The following is a 19,111-nucleotide window of genomic DNA, read 5'->3' as shown; positions in this document are numbered from 1 at the left end:
TTGCTCAAATAAATTGTTGGACCAACGTAAAAAGAAAAACGTACTTCAGTTGGTAGCACACATTAATTAGGTTGATCCAAATTAACTTAATAGTAAATACCTTCGGCTGCTCCCTTGTTTTCACTCGCCATCACCACAGCAGAACCGAGGTGGACCTGCAGGCAGGTTTGGCAGATTTTTTTATGATGTAATTTCATATTACATGGAGAATGAGCCAAATGAGCTTAATAAGAAATATTTGTGCCAAATTATCTTAATCAAACTCAATTAATTTGAGCATTATGAATTGAAATGTTAGTAGGCTTTCAGTTTGGACCAACGTTAAAAAAGTACTTACTTTGGTGACGCTCACATGAAGTAGGTTGACCAAAATTAACTTAAGTAACATTTGTGCTAAGTTGTTAGTTTAATTTTGACAAACTTGATTTATTTGAGTGTTACTAATTGAAGTCATGTCATTAGCCTTTCTTGTTGGACCAACATTTTAAAAAGTACTTCAGTAACACCTGCATGAATTAGGTTGATCCACAATAACTTAATAAGAAACACTGATGTCAAATTATTATCTAAACTTGGTCAAGCTCAATTTATTTGAGTGTTATGAATTTAAGCAATGTTATTAGGCTTTCTTGTTGGACCAACCTAAACAAGTATTTCAGTTGGTAATGCTCCCATGAATTAGGTTGACCAAACTTAACTTAATACATAACATTTATGCCAACTTGTTCCTTGATTTTGGACAAACTTAATTTATTTGAGTGTTGCCACTTGAAGCAATGTTGTTAGGTTTTCTTCGTGGACCATCCTGACAAAGTCATTGAATAACTAACAAATGAACTGGGTTGAGCCAAATGAATTTATCACGTAATATTTACACCATTTTATATATATTTTATATACATAATTAATTTTGATGTTACCATTTTAAGTTGGGTCTATTCCAGAATATAATACTGTAACTTTAGGACAGAGATTTTCAACATAACTTTTTGTAACTTTTTTGAAAATAGGGTTTTGTTGTTGTTGTTGTTTTGTTTTTTGTTTTTTTCCTTAATGGTCACACTTTTACAAAGACTGTGAAATGTTAGTGTGAATTTGAAATGGAGTCATTGTTCAGTATTGTTTTTTGTTGTTGTTGTTTGTTTGTTTGTTTTGTTTTTTTTTTTTTTGCATTAATGAGCAAAGAGAGTAACTTTAAAATGTTTCACATTTGCAAAATAGAGTGCTTTTCTCAAACACTTTTTCACCTCTTTTGTGGAGGTTTTGAGGCAAACTGATAAAATAGGAAGAGAAAATGGAAAGTATTTATGACCTGATGAAATATCTGTCCACAAATCTAAACAGTTGTATGGACTAATAACAATCTAAACACTGGCTGAACACTACTATTTTAAAATGCATATTTTGAGTTTTGGACATTTATGCATTTTGAGACGCATTGTTGGTATTAACTGTAAAAAGTACTGTTTTTTTGTACTTTCCATAATTGCATGTGTGATCTTGGATCATCAATCACAGTCTGTCTTTTTCTTCCCTTTCTTTGTGTTTTGTTTTGTATTTTGTTTTAATCTGGTATAAGTGTCTAAAGACCGAATGAGTCTTCTGTTGTACAGATTATAAATCCTTCCCTGTAATTTAACAATTTTCACTTTTTATGCTGTTATAAAGTGGCTTTTTGCAGAAAAAAAAATGTTGTTCATAAACGTAAAATTTCTTGAAATACTTTAAAAATCAAGTACAAATATTTATAACTTTATTGATAGTTTACTTGTACAAGATGTACATTCATATTGTGTGACTCAAAAAGGGGGGAACAAACTAAGATGACAAATGTTTTGGCATGCTTGCATATGAAATGGTCATTTTAATGGGTACAACAAATTCTGTGGATTATTGTCAAATTCAACTGTCCCTATAAACTGTGTCTGTAAACTCCGACACGCTACATTTTAGGCAAATGATGCATTACAGCCACACCTCCCAATTCAAACCCCCAAAAAAGCAAAGCCATGTAGAAATGTACACTTGTAGTTCAACTATTTCATCTTTCATAAACTTTCAGACAAAATAATAAATAAAACACCCATATGTTTAATTTAAAATGGTGACAGAGACAAAGAGATTAAAGGTGGTTGGAGGTATGTGGCCCTGCAGCTCCGACAGCAGTGTTTTTAAAGGTTCTGGAAAGAAATCGCCGACACATTTTTCACAATTTGCAAAATGATTCCGAACTGCTTGGAAATGACAGATGAAGTGGCAAAGCTAACAGGCAGAATTCAGATAATCATTTTGTTTAAAAATGGTTTGGATTACAAAGATGATTTATGAAGGGATTTTTTTTTCTGCCATTATTTGGTGATTGATGATTCATTCCTCTGAAACTCCAACTTTAAAATCTGCAACATCAACTTAAAAAAAATAACTGCACCTGATGTGTGTGAATCAGACAATTTGTATAATTTGTGACATTTTTGTAACTGAAAAACAGAAACGGAACAGAAATCACGCTGCTTTTAGGGAGCGGGGGAGCTGGCAAATTAATTCACCACTGCTGCCATAAACAGTGCATGAAAAATGAGAGAAAAATCACCGGTTCTCTTTATGGTTGAGGATTAACTGCTAGCTGTTGTTCTTTTTTTTTCTTTTTTTTTTGCTATTTACAGTATTGCACTTAAGCTGCACACCATTGCATTTCAGTTTGACTGATGCTTTCTTCATATTCTCACAAATACAAAACCAAAAAAATACCCAAAATGCAGTTATACCCTTTATCCAAGAAGGTAATGTCCATTTTGCTGATCACATGATATCAAATCCCCTCCTCCTTCTTTCCCACATTTTGTAAAGTAGTATCTGCTTGTAGCGTCGTGCGTTACAAGAGGTGAAGTGCAAAGGTTGTCTTCGCTTCTTTACCCAGAATACAAGAAACATAAGGAGGAGACATGGAAACTCAGTCCTCTGCAGCAAAAAAAAGGGGGTTTGTTGCTTTTGTTACAGCACAAGTCCGCAGAGTCAGAGTGTCGAACCGTGATGACCGGTGCAGGTGCTGAGTGGCAGTGTTTGTTTGTTTGTTTGTTTTTAAAGCGGCGTGATGACAGGTGCAGCTCTCCTCATGCACGCGGCAGCAGCAGGGAACACAGTGGCTGGAGACCAATATGGCGGTGTTTTGTTTTTATGTTTTAGTTTGAGCAGAGGTTTAAGAAGGTGCTGCTGACTTGGGTGTGTACCCCCCCGACCCCCCTCCCTCCAACCCCCAATCCTCAAGTCTGAACGTGGCGGTAGGCCGGCAGGGCGGAGCAGGGCGGGGCAGGACAGGGCGGGGCGGGGCGGTGTCAGTGAGGCTCTGTTCTTTGGGCCCTGCTGCTGCCTGTGAGTTTGTTCTAACGTCTTCGTGTCTGGGGTCCCGTCCCGGCCCTCAGACAGACATCCACATGTGTTTGTACGGTCCGTGGGATGTGATCTGTGCCTGGAGGGGACTGAGCCACTGGCCCTGCAGAAGTCCTGCCTGTTGGGCGAAAAGTAAAAGGTGATTTCATTGGTATTTAATTACCGTTCTCTACAAGTGGTTTGTTTTGGCAGCTGGTTCTGTGACAATTTCTCGCTCCCTCCTCCTCCTCCTCCTTTTTCTTTTTTTTTGTTTCCTCCACTGTTCTCCCACCTCTCTCTCTCTTTCTCTCTGTCTCTCTCTCTCACACACTCACACACACACACACACACTCTCCCTCTCTCCCCTCGTGTCTGTGCTCCTCTCTTTCACTCTCACTCAGTGTTTTTGTTTAGTTTTAGCTGTGAGTGTCGCGGCCCTTTCGCGGCCTCAGTCTGGTGTGAGAGGCGATTACGGGCCGTCAGGCGAGCGGAGGGGCGGCCCGGTGGGGTCAGAGTCCCAGAGCCTCCGTGTGTTTTCTTGCCTTGAGTCGCAGGTCGGCGATGCTGGAATTCTTGCTGTTGCTTTTGGCAGCCGCCGCCACCGCCGCCGCCGCGGAGGCCGAGTCGGCCAGCGAGGCAATAGGTAGTCCGAAAGGAGGGGGCGGGAACATCAGGTAGGGAGCGTGTGCCGCCAGGTGAGGGTGCAGGTGGGGGTGGGAGTGGGTCACGCCGTCCAATTGGAGCTGGGCTTGGACCTGAGGAAGAGGCAGAAATTAGTTGGCGCCGACCCCGCGGGCTGCGTCAGGATTTAGGTTTCACAGTCTGACACGATTAAATTCCCCCTCAAAGCTGCTGCTTACATACTGTTTTCTCAGAAAATAGTTAAGGCCTGCACTCTGCACTTCAGCCTTTCTTCATGTCAGCTATTCCAAAAGTTAATGAATCATACATCGCACTCAGACATCCCATCCAACTTAATCGTGGAGAATCAAAGCCTTCCTTGCACCCAGAACAGATGTGTTTAATTCGCACTGAGCGCGTCGCTACACCCTCACAAATCCACCCGCCTGTTATTCTGATTATGCATTCAATTGCATAAACAATTTTGCACTAAAAAGACATTTACATATCTGGAGTTATAAATATTTATCCAGACATATTCCTGAGTCAAGGCGGGCGGTGGAGGGGGGGCTTAAGAGGCGTGGAAGATCGGTTTTCACATTCCTGGCAATTATTTTATAAGAAGTAGGTGAAAATTAAGCGTAGGTCCGACTTCAGAGAGGCCGAGCGCAGCTTTCTGCCTTTTCTGGTGCCTTTTCTCAAGCACCACAGTGACAAACATGTTTCATGCCTCCTCCTGCTGAAAGAACATTAAGTTCTCACTTTACACTCTTTCGAAATGTACCGAAATGGAGAAAATGACATAATTGTCCAATATTGTGCAAGTCAGCACTCTGCAAAACCGACATTTTCATCGCGTCCGTCAGCGAGGTCGATTGCAGCTGTTTGTACCTTAAAACAACTTTTTTTAAATGACTTAATGCATGAAATCAATTCAATTTTCAGCAGGATTTCCCTCCAGTAAATACACGGAGCCCCACAATAAAGAACAGTGGTGCAAAAGAATTTAATTTGAGTTGGAATCATATTTATTGGGGAAAAAGTTAATTCATCCTATGAGCCATTTTTTGTTGTTTTTGTTTTGGAGTATGTTTCTTTGTGGGTGGGGGGGTGTTGTTGTTTTTGTTTTTGTTTTGAAGTGTGCCATATTTTTAACTGTCAGCAGGATTATGCAAAAACTACCAAACTGATTGCCCTGAAATTTGGTAGCACTGCGGAAAATGAGCCAAAAACGAATTATTTAAATTTTGCAGATCTAAATTACAGTCTGGATTCTAGGATTTTATTTTTATTATTATTATTGTTGATTTTTTTTAAATTTACTTACTTATTTATTCATTTTCTTTTAGCTTGAGAGACAGGACTTTGTTTTTGCCATTGTTTTTTATTTCTGTGTGTGTGTGTGTGTGTGTGTATATATATATATATATATATATATATATATATATATAGTAACTTAGTAACTGCCATATCAGCCCTGAGGCCCATCGGTGCTGGTGTGTATCCCAGAAACCGCAGTGTGAAGCAATGAGAGTCTACAGCTCTCCTTGGATGGGACTCCAGTCCATCACACGTTACGTCCCAACCAAGGCTGGTACCCATGTCCAGCTGGTTCATTGACACCAGACAGATGAAGTATCTTGTCCAAAAACACAAATAGATAGTTTGACCAGGAATCAAACCTGGTTCTACATCTTGCATGCAGATACACATTACAGGATTTATTGCATATTTGGAAAAACATTCAGATCCAGCACTACAAAATACATTTTAAAGGGCTATCTTAAATCAACTGTGACATGGTAACAAAAGGATATTCACCCTCCGAGTGCCGTCCTACTTCGACAAGCTTCTGGCATTAAACACTGTGAAACGATCTGTCGTATCACTTTTTAAATGCCGTTCAGTCTAACAGTATGGACGTCCTTTATTTTTACAAAAGCTACACCCTGTCTGCCGGTAAGCAGTTCACACTCTTGCCAATCAGCAAAAAGGCTGTGTGTTCAAACCCCAATGTGGCCATTCTCCTTGGAATTGTGTTAGGAAGAGCACCTGGTGTTAAACTTGTACCAGAACAACATTTGTTCTTGGGGTCATCTGATGTGATGACCCCAAGCAAAAACAAATTTGTTTCTGTGGTGTCATACAAGAAGAAGTCTATAAACGCTTTGACGAAGTGCTATTTTTGTTCATTTTGGCGTGGGGACCTGGGGCCACAAATACAAATTGGCTGAAAGTGTGAGTATGAGCAGCAATTATTTTTTTTATTAAATGACAGAAACAACTGAAGACATGAAGAGTAGCATCAGTGGAAAACGCCAGATCCATCATACCCATTATACAGTGAATCTGGACCTCAGATAGAAAACTGTATAGTCCTCTAGAAAGTATTCACAGCACTTCACTTTTTCCACATTTTGTTATGTTACAGCCTTATTCCAAAATGAATAAAATCCTTTTTTTCTTCCTCAAAGGTCTCCACACAATACCCCATAATGACAATGTGAAAAACTTTTTTTGAGATTCTTGAAATTTTATTTAAAGAAACACTAAGAAATCACATGTGCATAAGAATTCACAGCCTTTGTCATGAAGCTCAAAATTAAGATCAGGTGCCTCCTGTTTCCACTGATCATCCTTGAGATGTTTCTACAGCTTAATTGGAGTCCACCTGGGGTAAATTCAGTTGATTGGACATGAATTGGAAAGGCACACACCTGTCTACATATAAGGTCCCACAGTTGACAGTCAGAGCACAAACCAAGCATGAAGTCAAAGGAATTGTCTGTAGACCTCTGAGACAGGACTGTCTCCAGGCACAAATCTGGGGAAGGGGTCAGAAACTGCTGCTTTGAAGGTCTCAATGAGCACAGTGGCTTCCATCATCTGTAAATGGAAGAAGTTCTGATCCACCAGGACTCTTCCACCCGTCTAAACTGAGTGATTGGGGAGAAGGACCATAGGACTCTCAGACCATGAGAAATAAAATTCTCTGGTCTGATGAGACAAAGACTGAACTCTTTGGTGTGAGTGCTTGGAGGAAACCAGGCACCATCCCTACAGTGAAGCATGGTGGTGGCAGCATCATGCTGTGGGGATGTTTTTCAGCAGCAGAAACTGGGAGACTAGTCAGGATTGAGGAAAAGATGAATGCAGCAATGTACAGAGACATCCTGGATGAAAACCTGCTCCAGAGCGCTCTTGACCTCAGACTGGAGCAACGGTTCATCTTTCAGCAGGACAATGACCCTAAGCACACAGCCAAGATATCAAAGGAGTGGCTACAGGACAACTCTGTAAATGTCCTCGAGTGACCCAGCCAGAGCCCAGACCTGAATCTGACTGAACATCTCTGGAGAGATCTGAAAATGGCTGTGCACTGACGCTCCCCATCCAACCTGATTGAGCTTGAGAGATGCAGCAAAGAGGAATGGACAAAACTGCCCAAAGATAGGTACAACAAGCTTGTGGCATCATATTCAAGAAGACTTGAGGCTGTAATTGCTGCCAAAGATGCATCAACAAAGTATTGAGCGAAGGGTGTGAATACTTACATACATGTGATTTCTTCATTTTTTATTTTAAATAAATTAGCAAAAACTTTAAAAAAAATACTTTGTTCATGTTATGCGGTGTTGTGATGAAAATTTGGATCATATGGACATGTTTTTGTGTGTGTGTTCCTTGTACTGATTCTTTATTTAATGCACTCTGTTGTGTTGACGTGGTAACATTTATGCAGCCAAAACACATTTTCGCCATGGTTTGTCTTGGAATCTTGAAGTGTGATCTGGATTCAATCTCTATCAGGTCTCATGCTCTTTTTTTCGTGTGTGTGTGTGTGTGTGTGTGTGTGTGTGTGTGTGTGTGTGTGTGTGTGTGTGTGTGTGTGTGTGTGTGTGTGTGTGTGTGTGTGTGTGTGTGTGTGTGTGTGTGTGGTGCATGCCATTTTTCGACCTTTCAATCAGTTTATTGAAAACTAGGAAATAAATAGTAAATAATAAATTTACTGATGAAATCTGCCATTCATGCAGATCTCCTGCAATCAACAAGTGAATTTGTTGCAGATCTGGAACAGAATCTGCTACGGACCTGGATCAGGCTCTGGTGCAGATCTGGGTTTGGCTGTGGATCAGTAAACTAATCATTCGTACTCTGGTGACATTAATGAAGTTGCTGACTTGTCAGGAACGGGGCTGCAGACGTGCAGTAAAGGTTAAATGTCACATGTCTGTCTCTGACTGAGGTATGTGCTCCCTGAGTGCTCTTCTACTTTAAAAAGTTGGCCAAGAGGAGCTAATGAGAATAAACACCTCAGAGAAAAGCAGATTAAGCTCTTAAGTGTTAATAATCCTGAGTGATTGATCTGGCAGAAGCTCAGTGATGAGTCGCAAACACAACAGGTGGACGTTGGTTTGCGACATCCTTGTGCACGAGTCTGTTCACACGCATCTTTGAAGGTGTTTTTAACGATTCCTCTGTTTGACAGTGAAGCCTGACAAAAAATAAAGGTTAAGAGGGAGGAGGATGACCTTAACGCTTTGTGGGGGGTCAGATTTTAACTCCCACTTGTTCCTCGTGTTCACTGATACTCCGCGCGTACGTTGCCTTGTAACGTCCGCGCTGCGCCCCAACGCCTCTCTCAGTATGCAGGCCTCAAGCCTCCACCCCTGCCAGTGCAACTCAGCACCAACGTCCATCACAGCGCGCTGCAGTTTGCGCCGCTTTCATCATCTCTTTTATGTGCTCGCATCCGCCGCACGGTCAGCTTAATGAGGCCGCCGCTCTCCGCGCGGGTCAGCCAGATAACAGGGCAGCTGTGACGCACAAACACACAGCAGACCATCACACGTCCACCTCAGCGAGGTCAAAGGTGAAGTGAGTCCTGAGCAGCATGAGTAAATACAGACATCACACGGAACCTGCTCCTGTTCGGAACAGTCTGATCCAGAACCGGGCCTACCTGCTGGAAGGGCATCCGGAGGGCGCCCATGTTGACGTAAGGTGCTACCCTGCAGGCGTCGAGGTGGCTGCCGCTGCCCAGAATGACACCTGGAGAGAAGGGAAAGATGTCTGTCAGACAGCCAGACAGTTGATATGAGAGATGAGGAGGCAGCAGGTCAAAGCTTTTTAAAAAGTGTGAAAATATCAATAATTGCAAAAAAAAATATGTTGTTGTAAAGGTGATTATTTACCTTTGTGCATCTGGTTTTCTTGTTTTCGACATTTAGCTCTTCTGTTCTGAAACCAAACCTGCAATCAGAAAAAGAAATTTAAAAGCATCAGCCGTGCGGAATTATATGAAAAATAAATAAATAAATAAAATCATAGTTTCACTAACATGTCACTTTTCATTCACTGTTATATCTGTGATATTAATATTATTATAATTCACATTTTATATAATGAAAATATATACATATATATCACAGCCTCATGTGTCATTAAAACAAAACTTATTTTGTGGAATACATTTACAAAATCTAATTGTCAATCAAATTATGGAAAACGGCAAGAAACATTTGCAGAAAAAAATATACAGTAAACTAATATGCACTCTAAACATTAAATGCTATATTTACTTAATCTACTTATGTCAACCAGTCCCACAAAACGTGATTGTTTAAATGGGAAAGATAACGTACAATAAATGATAACAATTTGCTTTACCCATTTACACATTCAAGTTTTGTAGATCTGGTTAATATAAAAGTAAATATAGCATTTTATTTCACTGAGTTTATAATGTTAGAATCTCAGTACTGAGCATCACGTGGAAAGAAAACATCCTGAAATGCTGAAACAATTGATTAGCAATCAAAAATGACTATAATTTAACATTATTTGACATATGACAGAAAACAAGATGATTCATTTTCTCTGTTTCATATCGTTCATAATTTAACATTTGGCTTTTTTTTAAGGCTGGTTGGGATTTGAATGCAGGTCGGTTACTTTCAGTTATTTTTATGACGTTCAGTTATTGAACAAAATAAAATTGGCAGAAATAAAACAACAAAATAAGATGAACTGGTGGAAACACTAAAATGGCCATAGTTATTTTAATTTACTGTCATAATTTCTGTTTACAGGCCGTTAATGGAAATTTGTTGCCGTTCAGTCTCCGCTGTCATCGTTTACAGATATAAAGTTATTGATTGGTCGATCATAAATAGCGCAGATTGATAACTCGTTTTTAACCGTCATCGAGCCGTTATAAACCGTTTTAAACCGCACTCGAGCCGTTATAAAACCGTTTTAAACCGCCCTCGAGCCGTTATTAACCGTTTTAAACCGTCATCGAGCCGTTATAAACCGTTTGAAACCGCACTGAGCGGTTATAAACCGTTTTAAACCGTCATCGAGCCGTTATAAACCGTTTTAAAACCGCCCTCGAGCCGTTATTAACCGTTTTAAATCGTCCTCGAGCCGTTGTGTGCGCTAACAGGCCGCTCACTGATCATTGTTGTTGGTATTGTCTTCATGGTGGCGTCATTTTGACGATTACTCGTTGAGTCTGACGTCAGAAGAGGGCTCGTCAAAGGTGACGTCTTCAAGTGATCAACCAAAAGCAGTAAAGAAACGGAGACGCGATTAAGTGATTAACCAATCACTGCTATTAGACTAATCGCCCAATCAGTCATCAGAGGAACTTGGAGTTTTAGAATTTTAAACGTGCAGAAGGTGTAAACGTGAGAATCTGGAAACGAGAGAGAGAGATTTTTAAAACATTTTAATTATTTTCTTTTACTAAATGATAAATCAATAGGTTGCAACCCTCCAGTCAACACAGCACAGCAACAAATACTTAAAAAATGCAACCAAAACAAAAAAGCCAACTATTGTCAAAACAGTTTAATATTTTGATGTTAATTATTAATCAATAACGTCAGTATTATAGTATCCAGAAAACCTATGATTGTTATTATTATTATTATTAAATAATAATAATAATAATAATAATAATAATAATAATAACGTTGATGAACCGGTTATGTCTGAGCTCTCAATCAATCCTGTCACCGAAGAACTCCTGCGCATTTTGCGCAGACGCAGAGCTGTGCGCCGATCAATCAGCACGGCGGATCAATGTTAATTAGGCGGCAGTGTGTTAAAGTGCGCCGCAGCGCTTCACACGCTTATTTCTTCATTAAGCTCCACTCAATGACGCGCAGAGCAAACGCACTAATCTCATTTCCCTTTTGATTTTTTATTACAGACAGTGAATAATGACATTTAATTTAGCAGCCGCAGATATTAGCGCCATAAATGAATTAGTGCCCGCTCCTCGGCGCGCGCTCATAACTTCCCATTAGACGCACTGACAGCTGCTCGGAGCGCCGCAACAAAACTGCGACACACACACACACACACACACACACAAAGGGGAATGAAATAAATAAACTTTTATTTCACAAGATATCAGAAAACACCTCACAGTGAGCTTCACACTAGTCATTAGATTATTTTAATTTACACACTTTTATTACTCGCAGTGATGCGCTAGTTTGCGCTCTTATAAAGCTCCGTGATGTTTCTTATTCATCCGAACAGCGGCAGAATTGCGGCAGAATTGAGTTATTTCTAATCCGCGTTTATGGAGACACTACATCAAGCCAGTGGCAGATATTACCAAGAAAACGACATGAGATCACGTCCCCTGAAGCGGCCATTCAGGCTCCTCATTCATTTCAATCATGTGTCTAATTTGTATTTATTTGTTTTTTTTATTTATTTTGCACAAAATTCTGTTTAAAGTATCACATATATATATATATATAAAAAGTTCAAATAATAAATGATGCATGACCAATAAATTAATTTTGTAGGCCTACAAATCATAAAATAAATAAGCTAAATCACAATAATAAACTAAATCACTGTTTTATACAACACAAGCAGAATTCCACACATTTTTTCCATAAAACTACAATTCCCAATAAAAGGAATATTAATGTTGATTTAAGACGTTAAAAAAACATAAATCAATGCAAGTGTTTTCAAACGTACCGAGTGTCATAAACATAAATGATTGTGAATACATATTCTGTTAATATATAAATAAAAATAATAATAATCATCCGTCTAAATCTCACATTGAAATTGTAATATGTTACAGAATTATTGTGGAAGTTAATTTTAACGAATTAAAATTGCGTTAAAGCGTTGCCAAGTGCATATAAAGGTTGAAGCGCTCAGACTGTATGGTTTATGTCAGAGGGCTTTCAGGCCTGCATGGTTTTAATTTGTACTTTCTCTCCTCGAAATAAACGACATGAAGCCGTTTTTCTGCCATTTGGCAGCGTCGCATAAACACATCACGCGGGTGAGGATTTTTAAAGAATCTGTCTTTCAAAACAACCTCGGGTTATAAACGGCAAAGACACGCAACATTAATTGTTGTATAAATATTATTTCTGCGCCTTGCAGCAGCGTAACTTTCCAACCAGCCCGATAAAGGGGTTTTCCTCTCCTTCATTAAAAAATGAAATTAAAAAAAAATGATTAGAACTGACTGGATCCGAATCGAACAGTCCAGGAACTGAAAGAGTGTAAAGTGGTGTTGGAATAATTCTAAAATATTGTCACTAACAGCCGTTGTGCTGCGCCATATATATACACGCATCCCCCGCTTTTGGACCTGAGCGGATTTTTGACGATCAGGGGTTCTGGATCCGTACCTGCACTCTGGCCTCGGACAGTCCCAGCCGCTGGCTCAGCTCCTCACGCATGAATGCGTCCGGATAGTGCGTTTCGTCGAAGAGACGCTCCAGCTCGTTGAGCTGCTCCAAGGTGAAGTTCGTGCGACTCCTGCGCTGCTTCAGTTTGCCCTGTGCGTCCTCGTCCTCCGACTTTACGTCCTCCTTTTTCTCCTTACACTCGTATATTCCTGTGAAACGGCCCACGGTGCCAAAAAAAAAAAAAAAAAAACACTTTAAATGTGGGTATGAGACCAGGGACGCATCACACACGGGCCTGGATGTGCGCCTCAGGCCGGACATTTGGAACCAAAACACTTATGACATATTTGTCATGTGTGGCTGCGGGTCCGTGAAGTAAATCCGTCAATATGTCATACGTGCGCCTCATAATAAGGTTTTAAAGGACACACAATTAATGATTAACTGTTGGGGAAACACGCACCAGCGGGTTCTTTCATATTTATCAAACAAGAAACATTTTTTTTTTCTTGAAATTGTGTTTAAAAAATAATATTCTGAAAGGCTGTCACTATAAACAGAGTACTTTATTAGGCTGCATGCTCTTAGTTATTATTAGTAACAGCTGAAATTACAGGACACATCACGATTGATGGTTCTGATGTGCAACTTATTTTTATATATTAAGCACGAGTACTGATTTATTCAGTATATACAGTTTATTCACAACGTGTTAACACGATTAAATAGCAGGCGTCAATGTAATTGTCATTTTATCATTCTTTATCTGATAGAAAAAGAAAAACGATCAAATGACTGACGCGCTGTGCTTTGATCAATACGTGAAAATACAGTTTGATGCAGAAGCCCCTCTAAGAAACACGGTACATTGTGGGAAAAAATACAGGAAAAACACTTAAATTTAATAGATGGACATGCATTTGGTGCACAGAATATTCATTATTTCTATTAAATATGTTGTTTATTTTGTAATCAAGTGTGCGTGTGGCGTGAAGGGAGGCCTATCATGCAGTTTTACGCACAGTAACAGTGCACAGCCTAAATGTGAAATTGGGTTGGCACGTGATGTTGATTTGTGCATTTACATGAATGATTTTTTTTTTAACTTTATTATTATTTTTGGCGCATTACAGAATGCAGTTTAATTTGAAAGAAAAATTTAAATATTGCTGCAAAAACGTAAATTCAAACACAGCATAGATTAAAAGGGTGGTCGACCCTAAAATACAGCTTTTTAAAATAATAATAGTAATAATGATTTAGTGTTTGCTACCATAATCGTTAAAAATGTTGGAGAATGATAAATAGTAACAGTAATTCTTATTTTTTCTGTGTGACTCATCAGGCGATGTGCCCGCCTCCTGCTGTGTAAAATAACAACACAAAATAACGTCTTCATTTGTTAAAGGTCTTCGCCCTCTTTTATATATCTATAAAAAATCAGATCTCCGCACAGATCTGTTCGGGTTTTTTGTTTGTTTTTTTTGTTTGTTTGTTTGTTTGTTTTTTGTTTGTTTTTTTCCCCCTCTCTCTTTTCTTTTCTCCCCTCCACCACCACAATCGCCGTTGTCGAGGCAGCAGAACTTGAGACATGAGAAACGTCTTACCATCCGCAGCTCTAGAAACGTTAAAGTCCTTGAGTTTGTCCTTCTCCAGCTCCACATGCTCCTTGAACAGATGCACCGGGCAGTGGTTCCCCTCCGTTATGTCCTGCAGGTTGGTCTCCGGGCTGCCCAGCTCACGCGCCCGCGTCAAGCCGCTCTCCAAAACTTCCCTGTAAGTGATGCTCTCTTTGCTGCTCTCCTTGCTTTTCTGATCGAACGACTTCGACACGAACGCCGTGAGTTCTTCCATGGTGCGCTGTGCCGCTCAGCGGTGCTCCAGCTCGGGGGAAATCCACCGCCAAATTTCGGCCAAGCGGCTTCTCTTTTCTTTTGTTTTGTATATTTTCTTTTTTGTTTGTTGTTTTTAACGCGCGTCTGCGCTCGGCTGCGCGCGGTTCGTTTTTTTTCGGAGCTGTGCGGATAGGAGGGGTGGCGCGGACGTGAGATCACTCCTGCTGCTGTGGCTGTGTATTTGAGAGCGCACTATTTATACGCGGCCACCTCAGCCCACCCCCTTCCGCCGATCCGCGCGTCTGGAGCGATTACAGGCCGCCTCGACTTTGCAGAATAGAACTTTCAGCAGCTTTTTTTCCTCTCTCTCTCTCTCTCTCTCTCTCTCTCTCTCTCTCTCTCTCTCTCTCTCTCTCTCTCTCTCTCTCTCTCTCTCTCCTCTCTCTCTCTCTCTCTCTCTCTCTCTCTCTCTCTCTCCTCTCTCTCTCTCTCTCTCTCTCTTTCTCTCTCTCTCTCTCTCTCCCCCCTCCCAGAAATCAATGAGGGAGCTGATGGAGGCGGGTAATTGAATTACAGGGTCATTAAAACGGGCCACTCCTGTGAGGAGCCTGTATATGTTATAATTTCCAATTAATTCGGCCGAAATGTAATTAACGCCATTAGGAGATACGCGCGCGACGGATTTTTGGATTCATTTGTGGACTTTTACGCACAAACCGCTTTATAAATCACACAAATACGCGCTTATATTTTAATTTAGTGTCATGCTGAGTGCAGTATTTTGAGAAAAATTTTAATAAAATAAAAAGTGCATGATTAGTATTTATACATACGGATTAAATTTAGAATGTTACCCTTTAAATTAAGTTGTTATTTTTTATCCTTATCTGAATGCTGATTTTAGTGTAAGCGCAGCTCTAATTTCTTATTTAATTTTTTTAATCACATTTTTATTTGCTTGTGATCATTTCATGTCCCTGTTGAGCGTTTATTTGTGTTCAAAATAAACCAATCAGTTGTGTAGAAATGCTTTTCTGTGTTTGGAGGCACGTGGCTGCATGCGCGTTCATCAGTCCGGCGCACAAACACAAAAGGCCGGCGGAGGAGCGCGCTCCCCGGGGTGCGCCGCCCCGAGCGGCCCGCTCGTGTCTCTGCTCTCTAATGACGCGGGTTTGATGTCTGTCCGCTTCACATCGCTGCGCCTGACACAGTCGAGGTCTCTCTCTCTTTCTTTCTCTCTCTCTCTCTTTCTCTCTCGTGCCATGAACTGCGTCTTTTGTCATTAATAGACCTAAATCCTCTTTGCTCCCACGCGCGTGCCTCCATGTCCATAAAGCGCCTGTAAGAAGAATGCGCATATCCATCCAAATTAAAGACACTTTTACGCACCACGTTTGTGACTTTATTCAGTCACATGTTAAAGCGTATTTTGAGATAAATCCTTGTTGCACGTATCAGCGCGTTTTGCATGTTTAGAGACCAATAATTAACTAAATTAATTCCGTCTGTCTTCTTCAGTGCATCAGCACAAAAGCTCATTTGTTATTCATACATTCAAAGAAATAATAATAATAACCTTAGCCAGAAGAAACACGAAAACGCATCGACATAAGGTCTGTTTTTACAATAACATACTACAAAAACAAAATAATTTACAGTATCTTATACCCAACCTCTCTTTAAATGATAGATTTTATTTGCTTCTAGTTTATTTTGTTCCCGTTTATTATTGCAACAAAGACCCAAACAAACCTAACTGCAGGTAAATATTCCCTTTGTTATTAGTTTGTAAAAATTTGAAATCTGTATAATCTCATTGATGTGGTCACGTGGTGTCCAATCAGCAGCAGCCTGCAGGAATATCAGAAGAAATCTGAGAGGGACGTGCTTTACGCACGCACGCACGGACGCACAATGCTGTCGCTGCAGTTTAGTGGCCAAAACTCTTAAAGGGGCCTCAATCATATTTTCATTTGCCCTTCATTACCCATAATTCCAACGCCCCCCCCTTTCTGCCGCACCAGGAAAAAAAGTCTGGTATTTTATTTTTTAATTAATCAGGTTTTTTTCTTGATCACCAGCAGGCAATTATTGTTGTTTGAGGGAGACAATAAGAGTGTGTGATGATTATATTATTATATATTTGCGTTTTTGTTTCTTTTTCCACATTGTGGTAGCCAAGTGGTTAGAGTGAGCTTGGCTCAAGAGTTGTAATGTGGAGTTGCGTCCAGAAGGGCATCCGGTGTAAAACCTGTGCCAAGTCCACGTGCAGATCCGATACGCATCTGCTGTGGTGACCCCGAGGAAAAAGGGAGAAGCCAAAATAACTTACAATATTTATTTAGAATTTACTTATCACTAGTTTGCAGTATCACAAATATTGTAAATTTAGCAGTAATAATACAAAGCATTTAGCTTTTTTTTGTTTTGTTTTTTGTAAATTGTTCGGTGTTTTTTGTTGTTGTTGTTGTTGTTTTTCTTTTTCTTTTTTTTTTTTACATTAAGGCATTAAGGTGATTTTTGTCCAGTAACCCACCACCACCAAGTTACAAGGAATATTTGGTTTCACTCATCATACTTGTGATTTGAGCAGAAAACTAAAACTTCTCCCATTGAACTTTACATTTTTTCTGCATGATCAGTTTTAAGCACTGTGATTAAACTATATTGTGTGTGTGTTTTCCCCTCTCACGTGACTAATTGAGACATGTTCCTATTTATTTGGCCCAATGTTATTTTTTGAGAAATTGAATTATTTGCACAATCCAGATTTTTTTTTTCTTTAAGTGTGATATACTAATAAATAGATTTTCTCTTTGAATGAAGAGTGTGAATGGTTGCAAACATGTTACTTCACATTCAATTTTTAATGAGCTTCAGGAGGAGCACAGTTCTTCTGTCCTTGCATTTACTGCTCGTTATGTCTTGAGGAATTCTTTTTCTACCTGCTTGTGAAGGCTTTGGGACATTATCAAGACATCAACAGACTTAAATGAATCTGCAGAGAGAGAGAGAGAGAGAGAGAGAAGAGAAGCAGAGTATTAAGTGGATTAGGACAGTTGTGCCCTGACTGATCAGGCATCAAACCTCAGGGTTAAACACCAGAACTGAACCGCTCTCGTGTTCTCGGGCCTGTGCGAGGGTTTGAATCCTTCTGGTTTTGGGGTCAGGCAACAGCCACAGGAACAGGTTTCTAAATGTACAGTACACAAATTCATTTTGAATATTAAATTAATCACCTGAAAGAAGCATAATTTATGTCTTCATGGATTTTAGCCAGAATTCCAGATATCATAAGGATGAATCAAACTTATTGGCTGACAATAATATTTAGCTCATAATGTATTCTAGTCAGTTTGAATACATAATTCCGTAGGTGCTAGCATGGATGCTACAAATAAAACATTGTAGAAATTACATTATGTTAAAACCACAAATCATTAATGAATCCTCAGTAAACCAATCAATTTAGATACACAAAAGACATTTAAAAAAAAGTCTAATAGCAACATTGTTATCATAAGTGTTTGCAAAGTGATGTGAAAACAATATTTTAGATATCTTAAACCATATTCTTACTACTCAGAGTGGGAATTTAATATATCTGACTAGCAAGAAGTCAAATTTACTAAAATTTAAGATGCCTGCAATTACTTGTATGTTGTGTCCAGATATGCTAACAGGAATGACTGTGCAGATAATGGCTCTTTTGTGACTGATTATTTCATTTAGCTGTTGTTCAGTTTGATGACTAAATGACAGTTTCAGACATCTGGATTAGAATTTGTCCATGTGTTGATGCAGTTCTAACACAACAATATATTCTGGTTACTTAGGAATAGCCACAGCAGCTGATGTTAGCATGTATGCTAACACAAAAAAAAGCTGTGTGGAAATGCCATAAATTTAAAAGTGAACATTTTTGATGAGTTGTGGATAAATGTGCGCTTCATGCCACACTAAGTCATCAGTAAACCTGCATGTTAATTATCTATTAATCCACAAAATTGAATTAGCAACTATTTATACCAATTAGCGACTATTTCAACTTGTCAGAATGACACTTCGAAATGTGGCCAAAGTAAATCATGTCAAAATGATCAATTAACATGCCAAATTCTATTTAGTTATCTTAAGAGTTGTTACTTATAAGAACTAAAATTGGAGCCTTTTTGTTTTTAAAGTACTTAAAACAGTTAAACAGTTAGTTGTAGATATCTACAATTACACTTTGATCAGTATTTTTTTATATATATATATATATATATATCCAAAAGACATTTACGATCTTAAATTGTGAGAAGTTAAAAAAAAAACACTTCCGGATAAAGTTACTGCAGATATTCTCAACTACAATGAAACTACTTTGAACAAGAACTTTGAGGTAATTGTCATGATTTAAACAGAGATGTCTGGTATTCACACTTTGGATAGTCAAATTAAATTGTAGGTAGTTTTTATTAACATCTCTGTAAAAGTAAATAAAGCATTCTTACTTTAAATAATCATTCTTACTTTAAATAAAGCAATTTTGCTTTAACATCTCTAATGAGACATTAAAGTAAAACTGCTATGAGTTATAAATGAATGTAGTACAAACTGAATTCT

General features: G+C 39.1%; 1 protein-coding gene across 2 annotated transcripts; it reads right to left on the bottom strand.

The window, feature by feature from the left end:
* Positions 1–1,155: 1,155 nt before the first annotated feature.
* shox (short stature homeobox) lies at positions 1,156–14,721 on the bottom strand. 2 transcript variants are annotated; one of them, XM_034186772.1, is made up of 6 exons: positions 14,276–14,721; positions 12,669–12,877; positions 9,183–9,240; positions 8,951–9,060; positions 3,909–4,121; positions 1,156–3,505 (listed from the first exon to the last, which is right to left on the bottom strand). In XM_034186772.1, the coding sequence occupies exons 1-6, from the start codon at positions 14,520–14,522 to the stop codon at positions 3,416–3,418; spliced, it is 927 nt and encodes a 308-aa protein (XP_034042663.1). In that variant the 5' UTR covers positions 14,523–14,721; the 3' UTR covers positions 1,156–3,415. The 2 variants fall into 2 exon arrangements, with proteins under 2 accessions (XP_034042663.1, XP_034042664.1); XM_034186773.1 differs by having other exon boundaries at positions 8,951–9,039.
* Positions 14,722–19,111: the final 4,390 nt, after the last annotated feature.

The sequence above is a fragment of the Thalassophryne amazonica genome, chromosome 14 (genome assembly GCF_902500255.1).
Source record: "Thalassophryne amazonica chromosome 14, fThaAma1.1, whole genome shotgun sequence".
Lineage (NCBI taxonomy): Eukaryota > Metazoa > Chordata > Actinopteri > Batrachoidiformes > Batrachoididae > Thalassophryne > Thalassophryne amazonica.
This window is presented reverse-complemented; position numbering and strand designations above follow the sequence as displayed.

Coding starts and splice junctions, on each gene's coding strand:
- shox (XM_034186772.1), bottom strand. CDS start 14,522: ATGGAAGAACTCACGGCGTTCGTGTCGAAGTCGTTCGATCAGAAAAGC. Junction 4,122..8,950: donor TCCGGATGCCCTTCCAGCAG/GTAGGCCCGGTT, acceptor CCTCTTCCTCAG/GTCCAAGCCCAGCTCCAATT. Junction 3,506..3,908: donor TCGCCGACCTGCGACTCAAG/GCAAGAAAACAC, acceptor TTCGCCCAACAG/GCAGGACTTCTGCAGGGCCA.